This window comes from Arachis ipaensis, chromosome B08, assembly GCF_000816755.2.
Source record: "Arachis ipaensis cultivar K30076 chromosome B08, Araip1.1, whole genome shotgun sequence".
In the NCBI taxonomy this organism is placed as follows: domain Eukaryota; kingdom Viridiplantae; phylum Streptophyta; class Magnoliopsida; order Fabales; family Fabaceae; genus Arachis; species Arachis ipaensis.
The window spans coordinates 120,021,717-120,048,680 of NC_029792.2; the positions used below are offsets into that span (position 1 = coordinate 120,021,717).

General features: G+C 35.9%; 4 protein-coding genes and 1 long non-coding RNA gene across 5 annotated transcripts in view; 2 read left to right on the forward strand and 3 right to left on the reverse strand.

Annotated features, from left to right (window-relative positions):
* The window catches only part of LOC107611520 (gelsolin-related protein of 125 kDa-like), a gene marked incomplete at its 3' end in the record, with an annotated part of 14,411 nt that extends 13,124 nt beyond the window's left edge, over window positions 1-1,287 (reverse strand). The window contains exon 1 of the mRNA XM_021108336.1: window positions 1,091-1,287. Within this exon, the coding sequence (XP_020963995.1) occupies window positions 1,091-1,287 (197 nt within the window). The remainder of the gene's footprint in view (window positions 1-1,090) is intronic.
* On the forward strand, window positions 6,005-6,797 carry LOC107611519. The gene is made up of 4 exons (XM_016313434.2): window positions 6,005-6,123; window positions 6,232-6,324; window positions 6,397-6,504; window positions 6,591-6,797. Exons 1-4 carry the CDS (start codon window positions 6,028-6,030, stop codon window positions 6,795-6,797), a joined length of 504 nt encoding a protein of 167 aa, XP_016168920.1. The 5' UTR covers window positions 6,005-6,027.
* Window positions 20,621-21,640, reverse strand: LOC107611518. Its single transcript, XM_016313433.1, has one exon. It carries the CDS (start codon window positions 21,638-21,640, stop codon window positions 20,621-20,623), a length of 1,020 nt encoding a protein of 339 aa, XP_016168919.1.
* On the reverse strand, window positions 21,773-22,882 carry LOC107611517. Its single transcript, XM_016313432.1, has one exon. The coding sequence runs from the start codon at window positions 22,880-22,882 to the stop codon at window positions 21,773-21,775; it is 1,110 nt and encodes a 369-aa protein (XP_016168918.1).
* LOC110266070 lies at window positions 25,078-25,546 on the forward strand. Its single transcript, XR_002352976.1, has 2 exons — window positions 25,078-25,112; window positions 25,466-25,546. It is a non-coding gene; the product is annotated as an uncharacterized LOC110266070 (long non-coding RNA).

Below are 26,964 nucleotides of genomic sequence, written 5' to 3' on the forward strand. Positions count from 1 at the left end.
TAAATTTAATATTTTAATTTTTTTTAAAATACTAATAATTAACTAATTTATCATCCACAACTTCAACCATACATTATCAGCCAATATAATAGCCAAATCAAACACCATAAAAATTTCATTATCAACCATCTCATAATCATTACAGTAATTTATGATGCAAGTGCATAACATTACTGTATGTGAGCAAATAAAAATTATATGTAGATCCTATTGATTTACCTAAATCTATAGTATCTCGTCCTATAGATGTTAAGAGGAACCAATACTATAGTCATTGGGCACAAGAAAATTTTTATATAGAAAATTTAACATTCCAATCATAACATGGACAAGGCAACAAAAAAAAAAAAAAAACAATCTCACAATAATAGAATCTGACATTTGAAAGCATGTCATAAAAATTCTTCATAACTTGAACTGAAAAAAAAAAGCAAATAGTTTAGTTTCAGTCTCAATAGATTATAAAATAAACAATATTTAGGAATCATTGAGCATGGCCAAGTGAATAAGTGCATTATGTTCAATAATTTGGTTATAGTACCTCTTATATTGTCTTAGTATCTTTAATCATATTCATGACATTTGGAGCATCAATAACTTCCTTTAAACTATGCCTACAGATAACAAAATATAGAATAACAAAATACCGCAGTGATAAATGGAGGCAACAAAAAATATTCTTACTCTTTTCTTCTCTGATTGCACTTTTTTATAAAGATTATTGTTTGTCTCAAATCATGTAATTGTTATTTTTATTTACCTTCTATATTGTTTATCAATGCTTTTATAATCATGCGGCTAACAAACACCACTAGAATTCAGACATTTACTAACATTTTTTATCTAACAGTTTTTAAAATGTTAGCTATATTAATAAAATTATACTTTTAGTAACATTTGTAAAATAAATGTTAGAAAACATTATTTTTGTTTTTAAAAAAAAATAAAAATAAGATACAAACGTTACCAAATACAAAGGGGTGTTCTTTTCAGTCTTCATTTTCCCCAATTTCACGCGTCTTCTCACTCCCACTCTCGAGGGGTGTTCTCTTCAGTCTTCATTTTCTCCCAATTTCACGCGTCTTCTCACTCCCACTCTCGAAGCTGTGAAACCACCTCTCGCTCCTCCTCTTTGATCTCTCGTTCCGCCTTTTTGATCTCTCGTTCCGCCTCTTCGATCTCACGGTTCGCGAATCGAAACCACAATCCAGTGTTCTCACTCTCACTCCAGCTCACGTTGTCTCGCTTCTGGTTCATCCTCTCGCGCCGTCGTCTTCTCGCCTGCATCGCCGTCTTCTTGCCTGCACCGCCGTCTTCTTGCCGGTTCCATTGTCAGCTCGTCCCACGGCCTGTTAAGTTCCAGTTCTCTTGTTTATTTAGTTTCTTACTCCTCAATCCTCTTTAATCTTTAGGTAGTAATTAATTTGATGTATAATTATTAGTTGATTTTAGTTTTTAATTGGTTATTTAGTAGTTAGGTTTTGAATTTAGGTTATTTACCGATCTCGAAACATGTTTATTTGCTTATTAAGTTGTTAAAAATCATACATTATTAGGATTTCATATCCTCTGTTTTCTAGTTGCTTTTTCTTACTAAGCTTGGATTCTAATTTTTGTTTTGATGTTGATGTGGAATGGAGCTTCTTGAACTTGGAAGTAGATGAGGGAATAGTAGGGGAGTTGAGCTGCTTGTTACTCTTGTTGGAGGTGGAGCTTGTGGAATTGAGCTTCTTGAAGCCAGTGTGTCGGAGGTTGTGGTTTTAGAAGATGATGAACTCTTGGAGGAAAGGTTTTTGGATTTGATGGTTTTGGTTTTGGTTTGGTTCTTGGCAGAAATGTTACTACTAGATTTGAGTATTTTTGTTTGGTTGTTCTTGGTGGAAAAGAAATTAGATTTGATGGTTTTTCTGCATACAATAATCCATTAATGTTATAGATTTTTATAGATAATTCTGCATACATTGTGTTTTTCTGCATACAATAATCCATTTCCATAAAAATAATCCATTTCTGTTTGTATACTCTCTCTTTTAATTATGCCCATGCAAGATAGGATAACTGGAAAAACTAAAAAGTAAAGCAGAGCAATTTTTTCAAAAGATCATCAATTTGAATCTAATTATAAGTAGGATCAATTGAGCGAACAACAATAACAAAAATGATATTTTCTTAAAAAACTAAATTACAGCCAGCATTACATTATAGAGAGAGAAAAAAGAAAAAAGCTAATATAGAAATACAGAAAACTAAGAAAATTTTTTTATGAAAAATATACTAACAAAAATATAGAAAGAAGAAGAACTGAAGAAGCAATGATGATCAATCTCTCTCTTCTTCATAGTAAGAGCACTGATTTTTATCAATCCAGTTTGGAGAATAATTTTCTTTCACTTAATTTATGTTGTTGGTTTATAATGGATGTGTTAGGGACTTGGGTATTATGGGTGCTCAAAGTCCCACATCGAGTAGTATGGGATGCATGATGTTGTATATAAGGAGAGTGGTTCTTCCCCCTTAACAGGTAGCTTTTAAGGTGTGGTTTTCCACTTTTCTTAGATACCTAACAATGGTATCAGAGCATGGTTGTCGGCGCCATGGAAAGGGCTACCTATAGGTTGGATTAAGGTGAATACCGAATACTGATAGACCGTAGCAAAGTGGCTACCGTTGGGTCAGTGTTGATAGAGTGAAGCCGCCATGGACGTTGGCTCTCAGGGCCGGTGTATTGTTAGGGACTTGGGTATTATGGGTGCTCAAAGTCCTACATCAAGTAGTATGGGATGCATGATGTTGTATATAAGGAGAGTAGTTCTTCCCCCTTAACAGGTAGCTTTTAAGGTGTGGTTTTCCACTTTTCTTAGATACCTAACAATGGTATCAAAGCATGGTTGTCGGCGCCATGGAAAGGGCTACCTATAGGCTAGATTAAGGTGAATACCGAATACTGATAGACCGTAGCAAAGTGGCTACCGTTGGGTCAGTGTTGATAGAGTGAAGCCGCCGTGGACGTTGGCTCTCAGGGCCGGTGTATTGTTAGGGACTTGGGTATTATGGGTGCTCAAAGTCCTACATCGAGTAGTATGGGATGCTTGATGTTGTATATAAGGAGAGTGGTTCTTCCCCTTAACAGATAGCTTTTAAGGTGTGGTTTTCCACTTTTCTTAGATACCTAACAATGGTATCAAAGCGTGGTTGTCGGCGCCATGGAAAGGGCTACCTATAGGCTGGATTAAGGTGAACACCGAATACTAATAGACCGTAGCAAAGTGGCTACCGTTGGGTCAGTGTCGATAGAGTGAAGCTGCCGTGGACGTCGGCTCTCCAGGGCCGGTGTATTGTTAGGGACTTGGGTATTATGGGTGCTCAAAGTCCCACATCGAGTAGTATGGGATGCTTGATGTTGTATATAAGAAGAGTGGTTTTTCCCCCTTAACAGCTAGCTTTTAAGGTGTGGTTTCCCACTTTTCTTAGATACCTAACAATGGTCTGGGTGCTCAAAGTCCCACATCGAGTAGTATGGAATGCTTGATATTGTATATAAGGAGAGTGGTTCTTCCCCCTTAACAGCTAGCTTTTAAGGTGTGGTTTTCCACTTTCCTTAGATACCTAACAGGATGCCTTGGTTGATTACTTGTTGTTCAGTTCTTGGTCTTGCTGTGATTTTTTTAATTTTTTTAGTTCTTGTTCTTGCTCTTTTGCTGTTATTATAAGTCTTTGTTCTTGATTTTAGTTCTTATTTTTGCTGTGATTTAGTTCTTGTTCTTCTGGTCTTTTCTTATTTAATTGTTCAATTATGGTTGTGTTTGCTTTTAATTATCCATTTATGGCTGCCTTCGTTAGTTGGTGTATGGATAATAATTTCATTAGTTGGCTGAGAGCATTGTCAAAGAAAAGCTTGCAGCTTGTGTCAATAGAGTACCCGGTATTTACTATGATTAGTATTTACTATGCTTATTGCTAAAGCAAAATGAAATGTGGTTTGATTTCATTAATTGAAACTGGTTCCTTAAGTTGAATTATTGATCTAACTTGTTCCTCTTGATAGATTTACCTTGATGTATGTGACTGAGACTTGATGAATTATTGAATTCTGCTACTGTTCTTTTTTCTTTGTCCTTTTATCATCTTTCTTCACTTCTAGCTTATAATGCGTTTTCATATATGGTGTGTGGGATGTTCCTTCGAATATCTGAATTATTTTTGGTGCCGGTGCCATTGGTGGTGTTGGTGGTTTTATTGGAGCCACCAAGAAACAAGTTGAAACAAATAATAAGCCACAATTATCAAAACTATTTAGCTAATAGGAACTTCCAATTTTCATAGATTTTGTCATATGATATTTTAATTAATTTCATGTATGTGTTGTTGATTTTACTTCATAAAAGTGCTTGCTTAATTAATCTATATTTTCTTTTTTCTGACACAAGATTAGTGTATCAAAATACAAGATTAGTGCCATGCTTTGTTTAGCTTTAGCCACCCAAAATTGGAAGCAAACAAGCTTTGGTCATAGCTCTTTTTCTCACAAAACATTAACAAGAGGCTTAAAAACAACTCATTAATTACTTTATGATAGTTAATACTCAAGACTTCTCTGCTTAGTTTTTGAAGTTTACAAGCCGACAGTGTTTTTTTAATTTTTATATGAATATGGATTTAATTGAGATTTTACAGAGGAGTTAGGCATCGGTGGTATCAATTCTGTGATTCTGGTTTATAATAGTGCTATGGCAAACAAGAAAGACAAAGCTTTAAGGTCAAGCATCTCAATGAGAAATATCATCTATGAACAAAAAGAGCAAATTGAATTAGGTCCTCGTCAATCCCGATTAATATCATCTATGAAGAAAAGTAGAGGATTGAAAGGTGGCTCTATGGTTAATATTATTGGTGAGCTAGAGGATACTGCATCAAGCCCTTCACAAACACCTTTAGTATTGCATACTAATGATGATGGTAAGTGATCCTTTATTGCATTTTTTTAATTTGAGTTTACAAAGAATCAATTGAAAAAAAGTCGTATATAATTATGGTTTATTATAATCTAACACGTGCTTGTTCTGATGTGTAATGAATCATGATGATGAGAAAGTGAACTTACGGTAATGTGTTTTGTATATATACACATGAATAAAGCCAAAGCTTCTTAAGAGTTTTGTTCTAGGGAAATTTTGAGTTTATTCATTCAAAGTGATGCTGGAACTTTTTGTTAGCTAAATATTTGGGTTTATATTGTGTTATTGGATCACCATTTTTATTATCATAAGAGTTCTTATGAGAACTATTATACTTGGCTCTTTGATATACAGTGGTCATTGCCAATTTTTAGAAGGGAAAATAAATAAAGATTCTGAATTAATTTGAAATTGTACTTTTATAAGATTAGATTGAATGAATAGATAGATGTCTTTTAAAAATTCTCTCCTCTCTGTTCTAAATTTTCTCATTCTTGATAATAGGACCAGCTTTAGCACCCCAAGCTAATGATAATGATAGTAAGTAATCATGTTTTATGTTTAGTTTAATACTAATAATAAATGTGTAGTATTTTCTGTATAATTGCCTTTTATTTATTGATTCCCATAATAGGACTAGCAACTAAGAGAAAAAGGGGTCCGACAAAGTGCCTTAAAACTCATGGTTTAAGCTATGAGGATCGGTTGCCAATTAGATTAAATAAGTATGGTCAACCAATTGGTTGTAATCGCGCCAAGTTAAGCAGTCATTTTGGGACTTTGGTTAGAAATGCACGTCTTGCTCCATTGACATACACAAGTTGGCATGGACTTAAGATAATTGGGAAGATTTGTGGGAAGCTACCATTGTATTACATTTTTATACTTTTAACTTAGGTGTTTTTCTTTTATTGATTTTAAAAACTAAATATTAATTAACATATCTATGTTCATTATGGTGCAGGAAAAGTTTGACATCGGAGTACTTGGTAAAGCGTGGGTTTTCAAAACCTTGGGTTCATCTTGGAGGACATATAAAAATCGGTTGAAAACATAGTATTTTAAGGAAAACATGTCACTAGCTTATAATATGAAAAATTGTCCTCGTACTGTTCCACTTGATCATTGGAAGATTCTTATTCAATTTTGGAGCATTGATATGATTAAGGTATACTAATTCTTAGCATGTAATTTCCTTCATACTATAATTAGTTATACTAATTAATTTTGCTACTTTTAGGCTTAATTATTCAATTATCTTTTTATGATTTTAAAGGAACAAAGCAAGAAGAATAAAGCTAGTAGAGCAAAGAATACAAGTCAACATACAACAGGTTCAAAAACATTTGCTAAAATACGTGAAGAAGAGGTAGAATTAATGTGTTTACATTGTCTTATTTGCATTGGTTATTTTTTAGTTAATTGTGTTTTTTCTTAATAGACAATGAAAAATCCTGATAGAAGAGAACCATCTCGGGTGAACATGTTCTTTTTAACACACAAGCCAAGAGATGAAAAATTAATGAGTGAGGGAACAAGCAAAATTTTTGTAAGATATGTATTTCTTTTAATATATATTTTTTGTGATATAGATTTTTTGTCATAGATTAATGTAGTTTGAATTTTGGATTTTAGTTAGAGCTTGAGGATGCCATAGCTTCACATCCTGAAAAATTAGAAAGTACAAACCAAGATGATATACTTTCTCAAGTGTTGGGAAAAGATCAACCCGGTTGTGTCCGAACTTATGGTAGAGGTGTTGTAGCTTCAGATTTGTGGGGACCTAAATCTCAAGTTGAGACGGAGAGGTTAATTGAAGAAGTTAAAGAGGTTAATTTATGATCCTAAGCATACGAATTGGTTTTATTTGAAAGGTATCTGGGTCGTTTGAAGCAGTATGTGCGCAACAGGGCTCAAGCAGAAGGCTCTATTACGGAGGGGGTACTTATCGGAGGAAATCCTAACCTTCTGCTCTAGATATCTGGATAACATTGAGACTAGAATGAATCGACCGGTGCGAGTTGACGATCAACCTAGCGGAGTACTCCCTAATGCATATGAAACCATGTTTCCAAAAGTTGGAAAGGCGATAGGAATTGCAACATATTTTAAGCTGAGTCAGATGGAACGTCTGCAAGCACATCGTCACGTGCTAGTCAACTACGAGGCTGTTACTCACTTTATTGAGTAAGTAATCTTATGTACTAATTCAAACCTTGGATATATATCATATAAAGTGTGAACTATTTTCTCATAATGTTCTGCAATTCCATATAGTTCATTTAGAGCTAAAACAAAGAGAAAGCTACGAGATCAACAAGGTCGCAATCGAAAATAGACAGCATTGTGCACAAGGAATTTGTTCATTGGTTCAAGCAACAGGTGATGCAAATATACAATGCATTATGCCAATTGCCTCGATAGCTAAAAACATTTACTATAATAAAACGACCTTTCATGAATTTAAGAATGGTTGTTATATGAGAGCAGGTTCCGATGGAGAGCACCCAGTATCCAGACGAGATTAAATGGCTTGCATGTGAACCGATAGTTCAAGCAACACGTTACGGGGCATACAATGTCAACGGTTATAAGTTTAGAACTATGGAAAAGGAGGAAGGGATGAAAATCCAAAATAGTGGAGTATATGTCTCGTCTAATACACAAAGTTATGCAAGGATGCGTGACAACAAAGTGGCTGTTGGTAGTGTTCCATACCATGGCAAAATAGTAGACATAATTGAATTGAATTACAGTTGTCGATTCTCAGTCGTGTTGTTCAAGTGTGTTTGGGCGGATACGACTACTAGTAGGGGCTTAAAACAAGATCACTTGGGTCTAACTAGTGTTAACTTCTCTCGTTCGATACACACCGGTGATCAAGAGGACCATGAGCCGTACATATTGGCATCAGAGGCTCATCTTGTATACTATGTGGATGATGAAGTAGATAAAGCATGGAGTATAGTGGTTCATGTCAAGCCACGAGACTTGTATGACATGGGAGAAGAGAATGAAGTAGCTGAAGTTGGTTTTTCTCCACAACCAGGGTTGAACTTCTCAGCGGCAGGTGACATTGGAGACTTGCAGTTGACCAGGGATGATGATGTAGAAGACCCCGCAGACAATGAAGATGAGAATATCGACGAGGTTGCATAACAGAACTAGGGTTAAAGTCAACGATTGTTAACAGCAGTCTTTTTATGTGTGGCTTAATGTTCATGGTGTATGTAGATTGATAGTTATATCACGAGTGGTATTTTCAAAATTCAATTAAATCTTGACTAAATAGTGGGTTTTAATAAATAAAAGTTGTGATCCAATTCTTTTTATGATTTTGTTGGAAATTTTTAGCTTACAATGAAGATATAAGTTCGTTATTATCGTATTTTGCAAACTATTAGATATAATCAATGCTAAAGTTGTTATCACTACTAAATATTACTGCACATAAAATGATAGCATAACATGACAAATGAAAATGAAGGACTTTTCATCATACTGTGCAAGCACAACATTCGCTAAAGAGATGGCTATGGTCTTGCCATTCTCCTCATTAGAACATGCAATTTCTGTTGCTAGAGAGATATGGTTTCGCAAAATGAATGTGTGGTGTTGGTTGGAGGCTATTTCAGGACGCTCTTGTTTCAATGAATACTTGGAAATGGCTAACGAATCTATCATGTAGGTTTGTTCATCAAGCATACCCTATTAAACTTGTCTTAAACTCTATTTGATCAATACATATGTTAAGTTGAAATATAATAACAAACTTGCTGCGTTAATATTTGCAATGTCAACATTCATATTTGTAGGAACTTTATGAATGTGGATCAATGTACGAGAAGAAATTTGGATATGTTTTTGTGACACGTGCATCTGGAAAGAGCTCTGAAGACATACTTACTGAACTGAAGGTTAAAAAAATATATTATATACAAAGTTCTTAATACATACACAGTGTTGACCGAAAAAGATAACGAACTATGAATTTTATTATATAGATGCGCTTTACAAACAAGCATGCAGTTGAGTTGGATATTGCATCACAGGAGGAAATGAAATTTATATAATTGCAAATTACACAGCTTTTTTCCAAAGAATCTTCCCAAACGGTCAACAACGGAGATGGTAATTATTGTTTATTGTTGTTTAGTTTTGAATCCTGTGTTAGAAAATTACACGTACCATTTTTTCCCCTAAAGTACTATCTAATGACTTGGAAGTTATTGGCATCTTCTGATTATACTAATATTTTTGTATGCGGATTCATATTTTCAGTTCTAGCTGAATATTCAGGCGAAATAGTTAACGACACTCTAGATGAGGCAGAGATTGATTCAGCAGACAATTTAGACGACATCTCATCCACTGGCATTAACATGTCCATGCAGTTTGACCTGAATAAGGTGTCGGAAGAAGACAATAAAACTTCAAATGACCAACAAGTAGAAGATGGCGTACATGTTGCAAAACAGCGCTTCAATCTGAACAAAAAACCATGGTTTGGAGATGACCTATCAGATCCTGTGTCACGTGAAGCCAGTGGATTCCTGACAGAATTTTTCTGGCCGGGTCAATATGATGTTGACGAGAAAAATTGACCTTTTAATCAAACAAACTACATTGTGTCCTTTAATTTAATGGTCGGATTGCAGTATTACCTATTTCACTACTTTTACAATTAATTGATTTATGATTAGTAAGGTCTAAGTTCGAAGAAGCCTATTATAAACACATGCTAAACTGAAATTAGCATTAATTTATACATATTTTACGTATTTCTTTTATAGTTATGCCTGAATACAAACATAGAAGTTCTTATACTAAATGAAAAAATCTCATTTTCAAGATTGTTCACCTCATTAAATATATTATTAAAATAAACTTTTTGTAACGTAAAACGAGTGATACGGTTGATGTTCCCTTAACATCAAACGTATTTGTGAAAATAAACTTATTAGAATATATCAAAAATTTAAATACAGGCAAACTCAATTTAATTACTAACGGAAAACTCTAAATTTTATGAAAGACAACATTTTTGTATTACGAGGGTCAAGAAATTAGTGAAAAATTAAGTAGTCTGTACTCTGTTAGTCTGTAAAAAGTTATAACGTCCGAATATCGAAGTTAATAGAAATATTAAAGATGGCGGCGGTTGGATTGAAACCGCCGCTAAACAGCAAACATTGAATTAGCATTTCTTCCACCGATTGTGTTCAATTAGTGGCGGTTACAAAAAAATTGCCGCTAAAAGACAAACGACTACCAACACCCCGTGTAGCCGCCGCTAGTTTCAGTTTTGCAGCGGTTAAAGGTCAACCGCCGCCGCCATCTGCCGCGTTTGTTGTAGTGTATTTAGAACTAAAATGAAGGTATATTTAGAACTAAAATGAAGTTAAAATAGCATCTGTGATTCATATTTTGTAATAATCATATTGAGATTAGTTAAAGTGACATGTTTTACCTTTAAATAAAGTTGATATTACTTTTTCCTTCTTGTTCAATGAGAATATTAGTATTGGTGTCTTAAAATAGTTATCTTTTTGCAGGCTCTTTATTCTTCTTCTACTCAAGAGATTCTCGACTTGAAATTGGAGAAAAAGAAGCATGATCAACATAAGAAAAGATTAAAGAAGAAGAAAGTAGTGTGTTACCAATATTGAGATGACAAACTAAAAAAGATTAGATTTTATGTTCTAATTTGTTTGTTTGAATTGTTAATATTGATTAAAGATGAAAAAATAGAGAAGATTTGGTTTTTATAATCTTTTGTTTATTTTAGAATTGTTTTGTGGTAAATTTAGACAATATTAAAGAAAAGAAATTTAATTGGCTTATTAATTTTCTTTTTATTATACTTTGTGTTTATTATGAATTTATCTTCAATGTTTTGTGCATTTAAATTAGTGGCATTACCCTTCTAATGTATATAAAAATAAATAAATAAATGGTTACATATTAAAATATGAATAGTAAATAGATATTATAGCTATAAATGTTACCAAAAATTTATGGTAATATTTTTTTATTCTTAAAGAAGAGTTTTTGTAACATTTTTTCAATGTTAGCAAAAAAGATAGATCGTAACATTTATTATAGTGTTGTTATAGAAGATTTATTGTAATATTTTTTAAGTGTTACAAAAAATATCTATAGTAACATTTTTTTAAGTGTTATAAAAAATATCTATGGTAACATTTTCTTAAGTGTTATAAAAAATATCTATTGTAACATTTCTTGTAATATTACTATAGAATATCTTTTGTAACATTTTTATTAAATGTTATTAAATCTTTAGAAAAATGTCAGTAAAATTCTTTAGTAACATAGAGTATATTTAACATTTGTAAAAATGTTGCTAATATACATAGGTAACATTTTAATATGATTTAGTAACATTTTTTAAATGTTAGTGAAAATCAAATATGTAGTAGTGAAAGTCACCAAAAGTCTAAAACTAAAATATATTCCTCTCAAATTAAAAACTCTTAGATCCTTGTCAAAGTTTTCAAAAAGTTTACACGATTATTCCTCACCATAAGCACCAAAAATTCTATTGAATTTACTAATCAAGGCATTCAAACTTAAGCAAAAAAGTTGAACAAATGAATGGTTTCTTTTACTTCATGATATATGCACATAATTGATCACTTTAGCTCATTATACTAATTCAATATTTTCTTGTATCATAGCTTATTTACCTAGAAAACAATCTAACAAAAGAGAATGAAAATGGATTTTGTAAGCATGCAATTTTAGAATATGATGCATATCTCAGAATACAGTTCAATATAATAACATGTCACTAATAGTTCATATCATCAAATTATGTCATCATGCTGTTAATGAAAAATGAGTCCAGGATTAATATGGTGCACTTTTATCAATCTCAAAGACGTACTTGGTGCAATTGAAATTTCAAAAATAATTTTGGTGTACAACGTCAATCTCAAAGACCATTTTGGGGTTCAACTCAAATAGAGTAAAGATAAGAAACACAATATTAAATTTAATATCTCATGTTTTATCTCTTCTATATTTAAAATACAAAATCATTCTCCCTAAAATTCAATATATTTAAATTAAAAAAAACACAACATAAAAAATAACAAACTTTAACCCTATATCTTACATTATAATTCTAAATCTTAAATGTAACCGTCAATCAGAAACTCATAGAATAAAGCTCTATAATCAAATAAAATACTTAATCAAGTTCAACTAAGTTGTGTTAGGATTTGGTTGAATTAGTCCCACATTGCTTAGGATAGCAAATGGAGTGGGTGGCCTAGGCTATAAATATGAGGCTAAGTTCTCCATTTGTTTTTGCACCAGTCAGAAACACTTTAAGCTTGTATCTGATTTTTCTTTTCCTCTGTACTCTTTGATTAGAGAGTATTGTGAGGTGTAGTTAGATATTTGCTTTGAGAGAGTGTGGGTGTACTGGGGTGCCGGTGTTAGAGAGAAAGAAGTCTATGTGTTGTAACAATTTTCACATAGTGATATTCTCTGGTTGTCATTTGATAACGGCCGTGGTTTTTTTCTCCGGTAATTGGAGTTTCCACGTTAAATTCTTGTGTTGTGATTGTGTCTATTTTATTTCTCTGTCAAAGGTGTTTTCTCAAGGGGGAATGGTGTCTTATTCCCAATAAGTGGTATCAGAGCTTCGGTTTGGTGGGATTTATTCTTAGTATGCTCTGTGGTTGCAGCTTAGTCTGACCTTCCACATCAGAAAAGAATTTTGTCTTGTGGCTTGAGGTTGATCTTTGGTTGTTGTTGTTGTTGCTGGAAGGCAGTGTGACACTGTGAGAGTGCAGTTTGGAAAGGTTCTGGCTAAGGAAAGACCTAGTATTTAAGTGTGTCCATTGTGACCCACCTCTCTTTCCTGGGGACCCTTCCTAGTGCACGGTCTACAGTTGAGTTATACTATTCCAGTATACGGTTGCAACAATGTCAGGATATTCAAGTGCTGTGAAGCTTGAAATAGAGAAATTTGATGGAAGAATCAATTTTGGCTTGTGGCAAATACAAGTCAAGGATGTGTTGATACAATCAGGTTTGCACAAGGCGTTGAAGGAGAAGATCTCTGGTTGCTCTCTCTATGAGAGAAGATGATGTTCTCTAGAAGACAAGAAGTAGGGGTGTGCATTGCCCGGCCCGACCCGAAGATCCGGCCCGGTCCCGAACACTTTAGAGGCTAATTTGATGTGATTTCATCGGGTCTAGGACCGGGTATGGGTCTCAAAAGTAGACCCGGTCATTATTTCGGGTCGGGTCCGGGCCATAGCTCGGGTCACCCGAAATCGGCCCGGTGGCCCGGTCATCATACACAATTAATATTTTGTGTTATTAGTGATGGATGATGGCTATTATTATGTGAAATTTAAGTATTGTAAACCTTAATATTTTGTGTTATTAGTCATTATATATAAGACTATAAGTTAATGTTTTATGTTTAAAATGCATAAGACTTTAGACTAATACATAATCTTGTGTTATTTGTATTGATTTAAATATTTGGTGTTATTAGGCAATATTAGTATTGATTATGGTTATACTTTAATTTTAGAGAAGAGTTAGTTCTTATTATATTTTTCTAAGTGAATTTTACCATATCAAATAATGGTTGGAGTCTTGAAAATTTGGATATTTTTACATGCTAACTTACAAGAAGGTATCAAGGTAATATAATGTTAACGGCCCAGTTTTCACCCGATTTTTACCCTGTATAATCGTGGCCCAAAAGTGTATAGGTTTTATCGGGTCTAGGATCGGGTTCGGGTCTAACAAATAGACCCGGTATATATTTCGGGTCGGGTCTGGGTCACATCAAACCCGGTTTCACCCGGCCCATGCACACCCCTAACAAGAAGTATCCTCATGGTATTACCGCACTGCCATGGATAAGGATAAGTTGTGGCAATCGGGTCCACAATTGCACACGGGCATTGGTTGGCGTTGAGATGCAAGGTGTGTGGCGGAGTTAGGTCGATTGCTGAAGAACTTCCAGGAAAAGCCAATTTGGAAGTTGCACCATGAATTTTCAGCAAGGTTTCGATCTGTACCAAGACGAAATGCTTGGAGTGGTCTAATTCCAAGTGAGTATACTTTCATGGTGGAGTATGATAGTTCTCTGAACTATGATTGTCGGTATAGACAATGGCAGCAAAGAATTGTCGGTGTTGACAATGGAAGCTGAAGATGTGTGACTATTTCAATCAAGGTGGAGATTGTTAGGATTTGGTTGAATTAGTCCCACATTGCTTATGATAGCAAATGGAGTGGGTGGCCTAGGCTATAAATATGAGGCTAAGTTCTCCATTTGTTTTTGCACCAGTCGGAAACACTTTAAGCTTGTATATGATTTTTCTTTTCCTCTATACTCTTTGATTAGAGAGTGTTGTGAGGTGTAGTTAGATATTTGCTTTGAGAGAGTGTGGGTGTACTGAGGTGCCGGTGTTAGAGAGAAAGAAGTCTATGTGTTGTAACAATTTTCACATAGTGATATTCTCTGGTTGTCATTTGACAACGGCCGTGGTTTTTTCTCTGGTAATTGGAATTTTCACGTTAAATTCTTGTGTTGTGATTGTGTCTATTTTATTTCTCTGTCAAAGGTGTTTTCTCAATGGGGAATGGTGTCTTATTCCCAACAAGCGCCTGTGGAGAACAAGACCCAACAGAATTTGGTGGTTGATGACGACGACGAGAAGAAGGCCAGATTGATGAGAAACAGGGAAAGTGCACAGCTTTCGAGGCAGAGGAAGAAGCACTATGTGAAAGAGCTTGAGGAGGTGCGGTCAATACATTCAACAGTTGCTGATTTGAGTAGCAAGATTTTGTTTGTGATGGCTGAGAACGCCACTTTAAGGCAGCAATTGGGTGTTGGTGGGATGTGCCCTCCTCCGCCACCTGTTCCTGGGATGTATCCTCATGCTGCTCCCATGGCCCTCATGCCTTATACATGGATGCCATGTGCTCCATATGTTGTTAAGCCTCAAAGATCTTAGGTTCCCTTGGTCTCCATTCCAAAGTTGAAGCCTCAGCAACCTGCTTCATCAAAGAGTAAGAAGTCTGAGGGTAAGAAAAGTGAGGTGAAAACTAAGAAGGTTGCTAGCATTAGTTTGTTGGGTATGGGAAAGCAGAGGAGAAAGACAAAGGAGAAGGACGTCAGGTTGGGAAAACAGAAGGAGAAGGGGAAGGATTGCAGGAGAAAAAGGGGACGGGTTAGGGATGGGGAAGGGGAAGGTTGGGAATGGGGAAGGGAAGGGGAAGGAACAGATTGAGCATGTGGGGGGAGGGATTCTACGCTACGCTTCTTACGACGTCGTTTTAAAGTTTTGATGAACGGAAAATGTCTCAGAGACTATTATGAGTCTTAGAGTGCAATTTCAATGATCAATTTGGATAATTATTAACTTCAGGATTATTTTAAAACTCGAATGCAATTTCAAATATTGCTTTAAGACTTAACTTGTTTTCTCAATGAACAAATAAGGACTTGATTGTGTGAGTATATATCCATAAATTTTCCTTCACCATTGACCCATCTCTACACGATATTGACAGGGTGGAATTCGCTAAATACATGTAAAAAAAAAGTTATATCTCAACATTTTTTTTGTCTAATCTTGTATCTGATTTTTCTTTTCCTCTGTACTCTTTGATTAGAGAGTGTTGTGAGGTGTAGTTAGATATTTGCTTTGAGAGAGTGTGGGTGTACTGGGGTGCCGGTATTAGAGAGAAAGAAGTCTATGTGTTGTAACAATTTTCACATAGTGATATTCTCTGGTTGTCATTTGACAACGGCCGTGGTTTTTTTCTCCGGTAATTGGAGTTTCCACGTTAAATTCTTGTGTTGTAATTGTGTCTATTTTATTTCTTTGTCAAAGGTGTTTTCTCAAGGGGGAATGGTGTCTTATTCCCAATAAGTTGTTTCAAGAGTTTTAAATTCATGCATACGCTATTCTTCACCCATGTTGCCGTTGAATCCTACCTCTACTTCCTCCTCCTTTTTTCATTTGAATTTCTCCTCATCCTAGCTTCCTTTTCCTCCTCCTTCTCTTCCATCTTCATCATCATCGCCATTATTATTATTGTTATTAATATTGTTATTGTTATCATCGTCATCTTTTTTTTATACGTATAATAACTTTCATGTGTTTTGCAATTTTTATGTACTAAATGACACCAGAAGCATTACAATTATCTTGCATGAACTAATTACATTGAATCCAAGTCAATAAGACCAAGTGCACCTTATTTAAATTTAAAATGCACTGAAATTACATAATAATGGCGACACAAATAAACTCAGTTCAGAACAAGCACATACCAAGTGAACCTTATTTAAATATAGAATATTAGAATGCACCAAAATTACTTAATGATGACAGCATACAAACAAACTCAATTCAAAATAAGCACATAAACTATATTCAATCATCTACAAAAAAAATACATTCATGTAAATTTTAAATAAAAAGTCATCAATATGGATTAAATGACAGCAGAAGTACTATAATTATCTTGCATGAACTAATTACACTAAATCCAAGTCAATGAGACAAAGTGCATCTTATTTAAATTCAGAATGCACCAAAATTACTTAATGATGATGATACACAAACAAATACAATTCAAAACAAGTATAGATCAATTGCACCTTATTTAAATCCAGAATACACCAAAATAACTTAATAATGACGGCACACAAGCAAACTCAGTTCAAAACAAGCACACAAACTAGATTCAATTATCCGCAAAAATACATGAATGTAAATTTTATATTCAGAAAAGTCATCAATATGTTGCTCATAATTCTTGTTTCACCCTTTTAACAAGAACTTGTGTCGAGATTAAGAAATTTTGGTGTCAAAATTGAAAAACTTATGTGTAACGGTTAAAAAATTTCGGTGTTATTTTCTGATAAATTCTGCATAACTCAAAATTCCTATTTCTCCTCTTCTTCATCATCATGATCATCGTCTTCTTTTTCTTTTCGGTAGCGTTTGTTTTGAGGTACTGAGACAGAGACTGAGAGACTGAGACTCAATATTGTGTTTGTTAGTTCAGAGACTGATACTAAAATTTCTGTCTCTGTCTCTAAAATTTTAGTATTTCAGTACCTCCAAAAAGTAGGGACACAGGGGACTGAAATTTTTAGAGATGGAGACTGAAACTTTAATAACATTTTATACGTAAAATACTTTCATTTCAATTAATTAATTCCAATTTTATCTTTTGTGCAAATTAAATTTGAATTTTATTCTTGTTTCAATTCCTGTCTCCCATTTTGCACTAAACAGAATACTGAGATTTATTTCAATCATTGTCTCTTAGTCTTTGTCTCTTAGTCTCAGTCTTTCCGTCTCTGTCTCTCCACCAAACGCTACCTTCTTGTTCATCTTCTCCTTCTTGTTTTACCTTCTTATGATTCTTTTTGCTATATAGCATCTCTTAAATTCAAGCTTGCCACAACAATCATAAAATTTTGTGTTTAAGAATCAGCAACCAAATATCTTTTAGCTCAAAAATGTTACGTGCATACAAAAAATTAACTACTATGTGTATTTGAAATTTTGGATTGAAGTTTGTAAATAGAAGTTTGTATAAAATAATTTTGTAAAATTGATTTTGATTAAAAGTGAGTTGGTTTTAACGTGATTTATGTTTGGTAATTTTATATCAAAATAGATTATAATAAAATGAATGTTATTTAAATTACATGATTCAAAATTATGTTTAGACAAAAATTATTAAAAGACATAAATTTATATCATTTAAAACTATATTATTTTAACACTCTTTGACTATAATTTTAAAATTTCTTTTAAAAAGAATTTAAATTTATATGTTAAAATTTAGTACTCTTTTTTAGTACTCTTTTTTAACTAAATTATAGCCATAAAAAATTAACTCTAAAATCTTATCATACTTATTTTACACAGAGGATAGCAGTAAAGAAATTAATTATTCGTAGTGTATAAAAAATTATAGCCATGAAAGCATCTTTTGTCAAAAAGTGGTGTTGATGCATTTTAGAGCAAGATTTTGCATAGAATTTTCAAGTATTTCCAATTCCTCAAGACTAAAAGCATGATAGGATCATCCCGTATTTAGAGAGGGCTGGATTGTACCATTTGGCAAGGCTAAACAGCGAATGGTTCTGGTTGGATGAGCCACTGGTGAGTGCGTTCGTTGAGAGGTGGCGTCCTGAGACGCATACGTTCCACCTGCCTTTCGGAGAATGCACAGTGACATTGCAGGACGTGGCATTTCAGCTAGGGCTGCCTGTGGATGGGGAGGCTGTGAGTGGTTGCCTTGGTGAGTTTGAGACATACATGGAGGGTGGCCGACCAGCTTGGGAGTGGTTTGAGGACCTATTTGGTGAGCGGCCTCCACCGAATAAGGTCAAGCAGATGACAGTACACTTTACATGATTTCGCGATAGGTTTAGGGTGCTACCAGCAGATGCGACCGAGGAGACTGTCCGCATCTACGCACGGGCCTACATCATGATGCTGTTATCGACTCAGTTATTTGGGGACAAGAGTGCGAACCAGGTACATATACGATGGTTGCCATTTGTGGCAAACCTTGATGACATGGGGAGGTATAGCTGGGGGTCGGCCGCTCTGGCATGGCTGTACCGATGCATGTGTCGGGTAGCGAACAGAAATGTGACTAATCTTGTGGGCCCGCTCCAGTTGCTACAGAGTTGGATATTCTGGCGGTTTTCATCTTTGAGGCCGGAAGGGTTTGAGGCTTTCTCTTTCCCGCTGGCATCTAGGTATGCGTTATGTTTTTTTACTGTTAACAAATTTCTTTGGCGTTTTTATGGTAGTTTGTGTCTCATATGACTTAAATTTAGGTGGTCTGCCTACTTACCTCCTAACGATGGAAAGGAGCAGAGAGTCATAAGGTATCGGCTTGCATTGGATCGATTGACTGCTCGTGATGTAAGTTTTATAGCAGTTAGAGTTTCATTTTTGCTTTGCTATCTAGTCGTGACTAGATATATACTTGTTGTTGTAATGTATGATGAGTTTTGAAATTTCAGATTGTATGGGAGCCCTACTCCGCACTTGATGTACTTGCCGTTGTCCATCCAGAGATACTTACAGAGGAGCATAGTCGCCTATGGCGAGCGGTGACCAGTTTGATATACTTTGCGGTCATCGAGTGGCATCAGGTTGACAGGGTTGTTCCACAGCTGGATGGAGTACAGCATATCCCCGAGGACGCTTTGAACGTAGACTGGCTGCATGCTAAGGACGGGAGGGGAGGGGACAGGTGGTTCCCCCATTACAATCAGGTCTGGCATTTGCACTAGGGGAACCGAGTTGATGCAGTCATTTCCATTGATCGAGTGGCAGATCCTGGCCCATCTGCTGATTACCTAGATTGGTGGTTCCGCGAGGCTCAGCGGTTCCTTAGTCCGGGGGCTGCATTCGCGGATCCCAGAGGCACCCAGATACCTCCAGAGGCGTTTCAGAGAGGATCCTCCCAGGTCCCATGCAGATCACAGCTACCTGATATGCCGGATAACCGTCGTGTGGAGAGACGCCGTCGTGTTGGTACTAGGGACACCGGGAGAGAGTGGCGATGGTTACATGATGCGATGCAGGAGGATGATGCAGGCGGAGAGGTTAGAGCTGAGGTCGATCACCGTGTTCGTAGGTCTAGTGCCAGACGCGGGAGAACAGCGGATCCTACCAGTTTGGTGGTGGGTTTAGTGGGACCGCAGCGACTCAGGCTGGAGGGGGGACATTCACCAGCAGATCTTACTCTCCGATGCCAGAGCCCAGCTCTCACATGTATGCGCAGCCTGAGACGCCGACGATGACTATGGATTTAGATAATCAGCTGGTGAGTCCACGATTTTACGCAGATTTTGCTGATTTGATTAGGGATGATGCTGGCACGTCCAACGTGCAGTTTGGTGGCCAGTCTTACCAGCCGCAGATGCCCGAGGTGCATTTGGAGACCGCAGCTTACCAGCCACACATGACGGATATGCATTCCCAGCCAGCTGATTATCAGGGTGAGTATGTGGTAGATTTGAATGTGCCTGCAGGTAGCCCGTTGGATACGTGGTTCACCATGGGGGGAACCCCCCAGTCCGCGATTGGTCTAGACCATCCAGGTGATGACATTGGACAGCAGGCGGCCCGACCGACTCAAGTCAGGCGTCCCGCCCGATGTGGGACAGGATCTCATCTCCTTGGTGACTTTCATGATGCAGCTAGGGATGATCGCGATGATTAAGACCGTGTGTTGTTGTTTTTCATTTCTCGTTATGTTATTTATGTTCTGGTTATGGACTTTATGTGTATGCTCTTCGGATGACAGTTAGTTTGGCTAGTTATTACTTTATGTTTATGTCGATGCACTTTATGTTTATTCTCGTTGGATGACTTTAATTTTGGTTAGTTTCTACTTTACTTTAACGTTGATGGACTTTATTTTGATTGTCATTGGATGAATTTTATTTTGGTTAGTTTTTACTTTATATTGAACGAAAGTACAGCTATAACGGAAATAAAATACGATATATCTAGTAAACTGATAAATAACTACTTATATTAACATTAACATTTAGTCGAAGAATACTTAAAACTCATAACTCATACAAACAGACACACTTTTTATCACGAAGACTAATACAAACGAACTAAATCACGAAGACTAATACAGGGATAGTCCAGCGCCTGGAAGTATCCACAATCGCAGGTGCGATCCCTAAGAGAAACCCGATAGCTACCCAAAGAGAATTTGCCGGTGGGCGTCGTCTTAGCCACTATATAGTCAAGGTGATGTCTATCAAACACAGTCACGGTGAAGCACCTCGAATCCTTCAGGTTACGCTCAATGGCCTTAACTACTGCCTGTGAAAACCGGTGCCCGGACCCTAACTGTGCCTCTGCCGTCTGACCCCTGACAACAAACAACTCCGCCAATCGGAGATATGTCGACTTAACCAGAGACGTCACCGGTAGGTTTCTTGTGCCCTTCAAGACAGAGTTCACACACTCAGAAATGTTGGTGGTCATGTGACCATATCTTCTCCCCCCATCCTTGTGCTGTGTCCACCTCTCATACTCCATTCTGTTTGCCCAGTCGCACATGGCCGGGTTCTCCGTCCTCATTATATCAAACCAATAGTCGAATTTTGCTTCTGTCTTCGCATACACGGCATTCACCAGACACCTCCTCGCATCCCGTCCCTTGAAAGTGAGGGCAAAATTTGCATCAACATGCCGAGTACAAAATGCCCGATAAGCATGTGGAGGTTGCCAACCACTATCGGGAGACTCTAGTGCAGCCTTGATGTCGTTGTGTCTATCGGATATCATGAGAATACCTTCCTGTGGAGTGACATGCCTTCTAAGGTTCGAAAGAAAGTACGACCAAGACTCTGCATTCTCCCCTTCCACGAGTGCAAACGCAACAGGCAAAATATTCGAGTTACCATCCTGAGCGATCGCCAACAACAATGTCCCGCCATACTTGCCATAGAGGTGTGTTCCATCGATGCTTACGAGCGGCTTACAGTGGCGGAATGCCTCAATACACGGAGGGAATGTCCAAAACATCCGATGAAAGTAGACTCTATCTTCATCAACTTGGTCACCCACCCTAACCGGGGACGTCTTTAGTAGAGCAATGGAACCTTCCATCGTGCATGAGACCCCAAGGATCCACCGAGGCAGATCAGCATATGACTCCTCCCAATCGCCATATATTTGCGCTACTGCCTTCTGCTTCGCCAACCACACCTTCCGATAACTAGGCCGGAATCCATAAGTCGCCTATGTTGCCTCTTGCAACACCTTGATCGACACCGACGCATCAGCTCGAACCAACGGATAGATTCTCGCACAAATGACATGATAATCAAGCTGCTTGTGGTCGCTTGATATCGATGTGGCCATACACGTGTGCGGACCGTTGTACCTCCTAACTTCCCATGTACTCTTCCTTTTCCGCATGACTATTCGAATCAACCACGTGCACCCGTTACCAAACTCTTTGCATCTCCCTTGGTATTTCAGATTGTCGGACTCCATAACCTTGTACTCAACTCCACGCCGAATACTGTAATCTTTTACACTCAACACGGCTTCCTCTTTACTCTGGAAAGATTGGCCAATCTGAAATTCAGTCATAGGTGTCCCATCATGCATGCCCTGCCCATCGAATGTTGCATCTACATTCTGCTGTTGGCCGACGACTTCCAAGTTCAAAGAAGAGAGGTGGGGAGGGTACTCTTGTGATGCAGAACCGGAACCTCCATGGGCTGAACGTCCACCTCTTGGAATATCATCATCACTATCCCCACCAATATCGACAGGCTCCTCATCTAAATCATCGTCAAACAGTGCATTCTCAACTCGATCCGGTCCGGCATCGCATTCAAAATCAGGAACAACATGACCAATATATGCATGAACAGCCCCAACACGTTCGGGCTCCGTATTCGGAACGGCCACTGCTACCACAGGCATCGATGTTGATGCACCACCAGTTGGGGTCGACTGAGGATTAGGTGCCGATGCTCCAGAGCTATCCACACCATCTTCCAACTTCGCAAACAGCTCAGTTATCCTCACCTCCGGAAAACTACGCCTGCAGTGAAACAAGACCTGCAAGTCTTCATCCGACCCAATCACGAAGGTCTCATATCTCACACCAGTTGAGACAACGTCAATGGGAATCTTGTAAAATAATTTTTTTACCCACTTCGTCCCACAGGTACCGAGCTTTCGTAATATGCTTTGCTTAATCTCCGCCAACGTATTCGACGATCGGATAAAAACACTAAGCGGTTCTCTATCTGTGAATTTTACACCATGCCTTTTGCTCTTTTGAATTTTTCCAGAGCAGTGAACCAGAGCCACAAAACTATCCTCCCCCTCCATTTGTGAATAACACTCTACCTCTCCACATTTGGCCCCTCTATGGTTTATATAGGCAGCCCCATTCAGCCCATCACACGTAAAGCGCTACTGCCAGTAGCGGTTTACACTCACACACACGCACGTAAACCGCTGCTGGCAGCAGCGGTTTACACACACACTCACACACATAAACCGCGGCTGGTTGTAGCGGTTTATGCACACCTGTAAACCGCTACTGCCAGTAGCGGTTTACATAAAATAGTGAAACAATGCATTTGCGTATTGAATTTGGAAACAATGTATTTGCGTAATATTGGGGTCAAACAATTTAGACGCGTAAATTGCCCAAAATTTTTTTAAGCTTTGGAGAAGTTAATTCACAACTTTTTTAATAATTAGAAATATATGACTTCTCTTCTTTGATAAATCATTCTATCACTTCTCTAAAAAAATTGACTTCAAAATAAAAAAATATTTATTTTCATTTTTGGCTCTGTGAAAATGTTTTTTATTTCTGCTGAAAATACTGGCCCTCCACCACCATTTTCTCACGCAAGGTTCTATCTGTTAGAAGCACTGGCCTTCCACCATCATTTTCATGCAATATTCCATCTGTTGGAAGTATTGACCCTTCACTATCATTTTAAAACAATGTTCCATCTGAATCACCTATTGCATATATTTCTTCCATTTTTTTATCATTTTATCACTCTATTTTATTATTAAATTTATATTTAATATTGTGTGTGGTATGAAATCTCAGTTTTAATTTTATTTTTTTCACATGTGATTTTTTTATATAGCTTGCTATTGTTTTTATAATTAATTATAACAAATTCTTGATATCAATAAAGGAGGAAGCTAATAGGAGTAAAAAAAAACAGCAACAAAATATACATTGACACACATTTTATATTTATTTTTTATTATCACTTACTATATCATACACAATAAAACAGCAAACACTATCTACACAATAATTTCTTTAACATTGCCATCAAGATTATTCTGAATTGAAATTTTATTACTATTCACCACATATAAGAATACCGTTATGAGTGAAGGTAAAGTAGAAGAACTACTTTCTAATGATATTACGTGGCAAGAATCAATTGTCTAAGAAATAGAATTAATAAGAGAGCAAATAAAAAATCAGTTGCCTAAATGATTATAATTTTAGTGATTAGGTTATGTAAAATTCCATTTAATATTAAAAAGTATTTTGTTTAATTTCAATGGCTAACAAAAGATTTGAAAAATAGATAGTTAGTTAGTGAGTAAGTGATAGAAGTAATTAAATAGAAATTAAGATTAATTAGAGTGTGAGGTCTTACGATCAAGGTAAATTAGTGAAAGGGTGAAGAGAAAATTGAACAAAACTGTAAAACCAATAAGAGCTGCTAAACCAATCCAATACCAATATGCTTCTTTAGGAGCATCATGATCAAAGGTGTTTAATACAGCTTCACCAATTGTGGGAGAACCATCTTTAGTCTGCAAGCAATTAAGTATAAGTCACAGATAGCCCTTGCATTATTGCAATATTGAACAAGATGTTTTTTATTTTATTTTTACAGGAAAGTACTTAGCCTACTGAGGCTCAATCAGAGCAATGAAACCTTTTGGTACAATACACCAAATATTGAACTTATACTATTGTCCTATTGAATTTTCTTTGTCAGTTTTTAGTCAAGTATCAATGTTCATCTTCCAATTGTACCAAACGTATTTTCTTCTAGTGCGAATGAATGCAAGATAAAACAGATTCCTCCTTGTCTTGATGATTTAATGAAACATTAAAAAAGGGAGCTAGTAATAACCAGAATAGCACAGTACAAGTTAACTGATAAAGAAAAATACATTCACTTTGATGTAACAAAAAATTGAGATAGTCACACTTAAAGGCCTAATAGTCACAGTAACAAAACACTAAAATTGGCACATGTGGTTTGTAATGATCTGAATGATGCAAACTTGATGTAATCTTCCCTGAAGAGTGGTAACATTCTTGGTGCAATTTGAAATCTCCAATTTGCTAAGGCTAAGGGAAACCATTGCTTCAACAAACTAGTTGCTTCTCTAGTGTTACCATTGGATCTACATCAGTTTAGATTTCAGAACCTTCTCTAGTAACTTCAATTTTGCAGCTTGTAAGGATAGGACACCCTATTACAACTTGAGAAACTGAGTACCGTTATTTGATCCCGGACAGTTGGTTTTGGATTTTGAGGGCATGATAGAAGTTATTAAGGTTATATCCTAATTCAGAATTAAGAACTGTGTTTTGTTGTAATTTCTAGTTAATCTTTTCCTTTCTTGCTCATTTATCTTAGTTTTTTATGCCTGTTATGCTTTCTTCTTTTATTATCAAAATTAATATATTGTTTCCAAGTTTAACTTTCACTTGAAGTATATAATCAATATCATTCTTTTGATTAAGATATGTTGTTGCACTGTAAAATTGTGTTTGTCAAGTAATTGATTTAGTGATAGAAATTTGAATAAGAAATAGAAACACAAATTTTCTCATTTAATTTTTAAGCTCAATTCTATTCTGTATGGAAGTGCTATTTTGCCTAATTGTATGCTACTCCATTTTTATAGGCAGCCTCCGAAGGAACTTTTGTGCTACTTCATGGATGTGCTCATAACCCTACTGGTATTAACCCAACACCTGAACAGTGGAAAAAAAAAAGTAGATGTAATTCAACACAAGAACCACATTCCATTTTTCGATGTTGCTTACCATGTACAAATCTTTTGGTAAATAAGCAATCATTTTAGTTCATTTTTGTATGGTTTGTATCAAAACACTATTTGCATATGAAATTGTGAAAAATAATCACCGTAGATAAAAAATATGGATACTTTTTATAAATGGTAGATATTATATGGTGAATGCTACCCAACCCCCTCTAAAATAACATGTAAGTTACCCTTTATTATGTGTCACATTGTAATTGGTCTTTATCTTAACCATAGTTGGGGCGCCAACGTCATCGCTATCTACTACCCTCCCACACAACCTCTCTTCCCAGTATAGTCAGCGCCTCTTTTTGCCATGAATCACTTCTTACCCACATAATTAATGGTTAATTTGGTTATTAAATTTTTTTATTAAAAAAACATATCCTTATTTAATTACGTGATGGAACATATATTTATATGTAAAATATAATATAATAAAATAAATCTTTTATTTAATAACCAAATTAACCATTAATTATGTGGGTAAGAAGTGATCCATGGCAAAAAGAGGCGCTGGCTATACTGGGAAGAGAGGTTGTGTGGGAGGGCAGTAGATGGCGATGACGTTGACGTCCCAACTATGGTTAAGATAAGGACCAATTACAATGTGACACATAATGAAGGGTAACTTACATGTTATTTTAGAGGGGATTGGGTAGCATTCACCATATTATATACTATAGGCAAAAGTTTATTTGCATTGTCTATTATTTTCAAGTGAAAAAAATAATAAAAAAATATAACTATTAAAATTGACAGCTATATTATCGATTTTTTAATATAAGATGAACAAAATAAATAGACGAAAGACTTGTCGGTACTTTAATAGTTATATCGACAAAGATGTCATCGCTTTTTGATAATATTATCGATAGTCAGGGTGTTGCTTTTATTAAATATGTCAAAATCTTAACTTCATTGGCAAAAGTTTATATATAATTGATTTTGATTAAGAATGAGTTGGTATTAACGTAGTTTATATTTGGTAAACGAAATATTGTTTGGATTACATTATTCAAAATCACTTTTAAATAAAAAATAATAAAAAAAAATGAATTTAAATAATTATTTTATATTATTTTATAATTTTATTTTAGATATTTAAATAAATTTTAATTTTTTAAATACTTTGATTATAAAAAAATAATAAACATAAACATAATTGGTATATAAAAAATAAATTTCAGTCCAACATAAGAAAGCGCAAAAACTAGGATTTGTAACTTTTGATAATCAGTGGGTTTCTGCATTCAAAGGTCAAAGGATATACCAAACATAAAACTAAGACTTGGTTTAGTAAAGTTTTTTGGAGAGGTGTTTGTGCTTTTAAAAAGTACAAGCACCTCACACCTCAT